The sequence below is a fragment of the Somniosus microcephalus genome, chromosome 20, assembly GCF_052327205.1.
Source record: "Somniosus microcephalus isolate GS21.2 chromosome 20, FLI_Smic_1.0, whole genome shotgun sequence".
Lineage (NCBI taxonomy): Eukaryota > Metazoa > Chordata > Chondrichthyes > Squaliformes > Somniosidae > Somniosus > Somniosus microcephalus.
Genome location: NC_141006.1, coordinates 21,386,229 through 21,391,221, shown reverse-complemented (window position 1 = coordinate 21,391,221; position 4,993 = coordinate 21,386,229). Strand labels below are relative to the sequence as shown.

The 4,993-nt window shown below is 50.9% G+C and overlaps 1 protein-coding gene across 6 annotated transcripts in view; it reads right to left on the bottom strand.

Moving 5' to 3' along the window:
* Nucleotides 1–733: 733 nt before the first annotated feature.
* map7d1a (MAP7 domain containing 1a) overlaps nt 734–4,993 on the bottom strand; it is a 478,390-nt gene continuing 474,130 nt past the window's right edge. For all 6 annotated transcript variants that reach the window (XM_085962371.1, XM_085962376.1, XM_085962373.1 and 3 more), the window contains one exon: nt 734–1,363. In XM_085962371.1, coding sequence (XP_085818497.1) covers nt 1,353–1,363 — 11 coding nt within the window. In that variant the 3' untranslated portion in view covers nt 734–1,352. The remainder of the gene's footprint in view (nt 1,364–4,993) is intronic.

Below are 4,993 nucleotides of genomic sequence, written 5' to 3'. Positions count from 1 at the left end.
AGCGTTTTCTACTAAAATTAATGCATGTGGCTAAAACAGTGTCGTCAACTGTGGCTAGTCAGAGATTCCCATTGGAAAACACTGATTTAGATACGAGCTCCTGCCATCATGGAGGCATTGAGGTTGACCCCAGGATTCGAGTGTGGAGAATGCAGCCTGGATTCACGGATCCTCCGAGGTCTCGGGCACACTCTCTCACTCTCTCTCTCTCTCTCTCTCTTTCGCTCTCACTCTCACAGACCCTCCCCTCCCCCACCAGGGTTATCGTGTGTGAGCGCAAGCGAGTTAGTGTGAGAGAGAGAGAGAATGAGAGAGTGTGTGAGAAAGTGAGCGAGTAAGAGAGCAAGAGAGAACGAGTAGAGATGAAAAGATATGCACATTCAGCGAGAGAAATACACGCTGGGTGTGCAAGAGTGTGTGAGGGAGAGACAGAAAGAGTCAGATAGGAAGCCCCTGTTTGGCAAGGCTTTGAACCCACGTGTCAGAGATAAAAAGACAGTTATAACACACCCTGCCCCACTGATCCCCAACACTGGCTTATCGCCACTGAGAACAGTGCATCAGTTATTGATCCCCCCCACCTCTTCTCCCCATCAGTGTGCCACACATAACTCTCTCCCCTACCACGAGCATGACTGCTCAAACCTCACAAACGAAAAGAATGGAAACTCGGGGAGGGTTTGGGTAGGATGGAGGGCGGGGCAGCGCCAATCAGACGCCACAGTAACGGGGCTTCCTGGCATAACACTGAAAGGTTTATTTACATTATTCACATACATTGTACCCAGTAGTTTATTATAATTTCAAGTTAAATAAGAACGTGATCACCAGTGATACAATAACCATCGCTCTGCCACACTCTCGTCTGTCCGAGTGCCTTTTCCTCTTCTCCGACTACATTGAATTAGAGTGTCAGTTTTTATAAGGTGCACGTTAAAGACAGCATCGTGTCAGCACGCTGTGTACGGTACAAGCGAAGGCAGGTCGTGGGAATGGCTGGGTCTTCCACAAGGTCACTCTTTACTCTTCCGGGGGTTTTTCTTTTAACCCCCACCGTCCCTTCTTGTGGAAGGTTACTTTTCCGTAAACACTTAAAACATAAAAAAAAACAACACAACAAAATAAATGGAAACGTCGCTGGGAGAGGTGGGGTGGGGGTGGGGGGCGGGGGTTGCAGTCCTTCGGGGGTTGGCACTAACACACCTCGCTCTTGTCGCTTCCCCTTTCACTGGCGGGTTCCTGCGATTGGTTCCACTTCCAACACTGAGTAGAAAGCCGTGCGTGGTGGCTCGAGGAGGGGGCAGCGGAGGGGAGAGGAGGGGAGGGGTGGGGGAGCTTCTCCACCTGGCTCTTCAGAGGATTTCTGAAATGAAATGGAAAGTCATCAGTACCAGAGCTACAGGCCGGAGCTTCCAGCAGACAATTGGATAGAGGACGTGGTCTGACCCCGGGAGTGGGTGAGCAGTTATACTACAGTTAGCGTGGGTCATACAGAGGGGAGGGGGGGCAACATGGGGGGGTTCCACAGTGAGGAGGGTGAAGCAGTGGGAGAGATAGAGAACTATGTGCCAGCCTGGTTTGGAGCCTGGTCCTAGAGTTGAAAGGTCAGTGCGCTGACCTACTGTGCCACTCATTGCCCAGTGTAAGATTAGGTTCCAGGACTCCTCAGAATAAAGATATGGTTCGAGTGGAGCAAGAGGCTGTGGGGCCTACAGTCAGACTGAGCCTGTCTGCAGTAATGTGTACCATCCTCACGGATTAAGCCGCCCAATGAAAGCTGCTCTCCAGACCACGGGACACCTACCCATAATCCCCTACCAATGGTTTAATAATGTTTCCCTCCCCAAGCTCACACAGCATGGCCATTTTCTACACTTGGCTGAGGCAACGCCCCCACCCTGTAAATAAATTAAACAGCATGCACCGGGTTTCTTTTTCTTCATGACCAATACCCGTGAGTTATCAGATGCCAACATTTGGCTGACTTCAGCGAGCAATACACCACACACACCAACAAAGCCCCTCTCTCTCACTCACACAATCTTCTCTCTCTCTCACACTCACAAACCTCTCTCACACTCTCTCTCTCACACTCTCTCTCACACTCACACTCTCTCTCACACTCACACTCTCTCTCACACTCCCTCACTCTCACACTCCCTCTCTCTCTCACACTCTCTCTCACACTCACACTCTCTCTCACACTCCCTCACTCTCACACACTCCCTCACTCTCTCACACTCCCTCACTCTCTCACACACTCTCTCACGCTCACACTCTCTCTCACGCTCACACTCTCTTCACACTCTCACTCTCACTCACAATCTCTCTCACACTCACTCTCTCACACTCTCTCACACACACACACTCTCTCACACTCACACACACTCACTCACACTCTCTCTCACACTCACTCACACTCACACTCTCTCACACACTCACTCTCTCACACACTCTCACACTCACACTCTCTCTCACACTCACACTCTCTCTCACACTCCCTCACTCTCGCACACTCCCTCTCTCTCTCACACTCTCTCTCACACTCACACTCTCTCTCACACTCCCTCACTCTCTCACACTCCCTCACTCTCTCACACTCTCTCTCACGCTCACACTCTCTCTCACGCTCACACTCTCTTTCACACTCTCACTCTCACTCACAATCTCTCTCACACTCACTCTCTCACACTCTCTCACACACACACACTCTCTCACACTCACACACACTCACTCACACTCTCTCTCACACTCACTCACACTCACACTCTCTCTCACTCACTCTCTCACACACTCTCTCACACTCACACTCTCTCACACACTCTCATTCTCTCTCACACACTCTCTCACTTTCTCTCTCACACACACTCTCTCTCACAAACCCTCTCTCTCACTCACACTCTCTCTCACACTCTCTCTCTCACACTCTCTCTCTCACACGCCCTCTCTCACACACTCTCCATCTCACTCACTCTCTCACACCCTCTCTCTCTCTCAATCCCTCTCACTCTCACACACACTCTCTCACACTCTCTCTCTCTCACACACCCTCTCTCACACTCACACTCTCTCACACTCACACTCTCTCACACTCACACTCTCTCACACACTCTCTCACTCTCCCTCACACTCACTCACACACTCTCTCTCTCACACCCACTCACTCACACTCTCTCTCACACTCTCCCTCACACTCACTCTCTCACACTCTCTCATACCCACACTCACACTCTCTCACACTCACACTCTCACACCCTCTCTCTCACTCACACACTCTCTCACACTCACACTCTCACACACTCACACTCTCTCTCACACCCACACTCACACACTCTCTCTCTCACACTCTCTCTCTCACACTCTCTCTCTCACACTCTCTCTCTCTCTCCATCTCACTCTCACACTCTCTCTCAATCCCTCTCACTCTCACACACTCTCTCTCTCATACGCTCTCACACACTCTCTCTCACACACTCTCGCTCTCTCACACACTCTCTCACTATCTCACACTCTCTCGCTCACACTCTCTCTCACACTCTCTCATTCTCTCTCTCTCGCTCTCTCTCACACTCTCACTCTCTCACACTCTCTCTCTCACACTCTCTCGCTCACACTCACTCTCTCACACTCTCTCTCTCACACTCACTCACACACTCTCTCTCACACTCTCTCTCACACTCTCTCTCTCACACTCTCTCTCTCACACACTCTCTCACACTCTCTCTCACACTCTCTCTCTCACACTCTCTCGCTCACACACTCTCGCTCACACACTCTCGCTCACTCTCTCTCTCTCACTCTCTCTCACACTCTCTCTCACACTCTCTCTCACACTCTCATTCTCTCTCTATCTCACTATCTTACTCGCTCTCTCTCACACACTCTCACTCTCACACTCTCACTCTCACTCTCTCACACTCTCTCACACACTCTCTCGCTCACACTCCCTCACACTCTCTCTCACTCACACACTCTCTCACTCACACTCTCACAATCACTCACACGCTCTCTCTCTCACACTCACACTCTCTCACACACTCTCTCTCTCACTCTCTCTCTCACACTCTCGCTCTCTCTCACACTCTCTCGCTCACACTCTCGCTCACACTCTCGCTCACACACTCTCGCTCACTCTCTCTCACTCTCTCTCGCTCACACCCTCTCACTCTCACCCTCTCTCACACACTCTCTCTCACACTCACACACTCACTCTCTCACACTCACACTCTCTCTCACACTCACACTCACACACTCACTCACACTCTCTCACACTCACTCTCACTCTCACACTCACACACACTCTCTCTCACACTCACACACACACTCTCTCACACTCACCTCTCACACTCACACTCTCTCTCTCTCACACTCACACTCTCTCACACTCACTCTCTCACACTCTCTCTCTCACACACACTCACACTCTCTCTCACACTCACTCTCTCTCTCACACTCTCTCTCTCTTTCTCACACTCACACTCTCACACTCACACTCTCTCTCACACTCTCACACACTCTCTCACTCTCTCTCTCACACTCACACTCTCTCTCACTCTCTCTCTCTCACACTCACACTCTCTCTCTCACAAACCCTCTCTCTCACAAACCCTCTCTCACACTCTCTCACTCACTCTCTCTCTCACACTCTTTCACTCACTCTCTCTCTCACACTATCTCTCTCACACGCCCTCTCTCACACTCTCTCTCTCACTCTCTCTCTCTCTCCATCTCACTCACTCTCTCACACACTCTCTCACACTCGCTCTCTCTCTCACACTCTCTCACACTCTCACACACTCTCACACACTCTCTCTCTCTCACACTCTCTCTCTCACACTCTCTCTCTCACACGCCCTCTCTCTTTCCATCTCACTCTCTCTCACACTCTCTCTCAATCCCTCTCACTCTCACACTCTCTCTCTCATACGCTCTCTCTCACACTCTCTCACACACTCTCGCTCTCTCACACACTCTCTCTCTCACACTCTCTCTC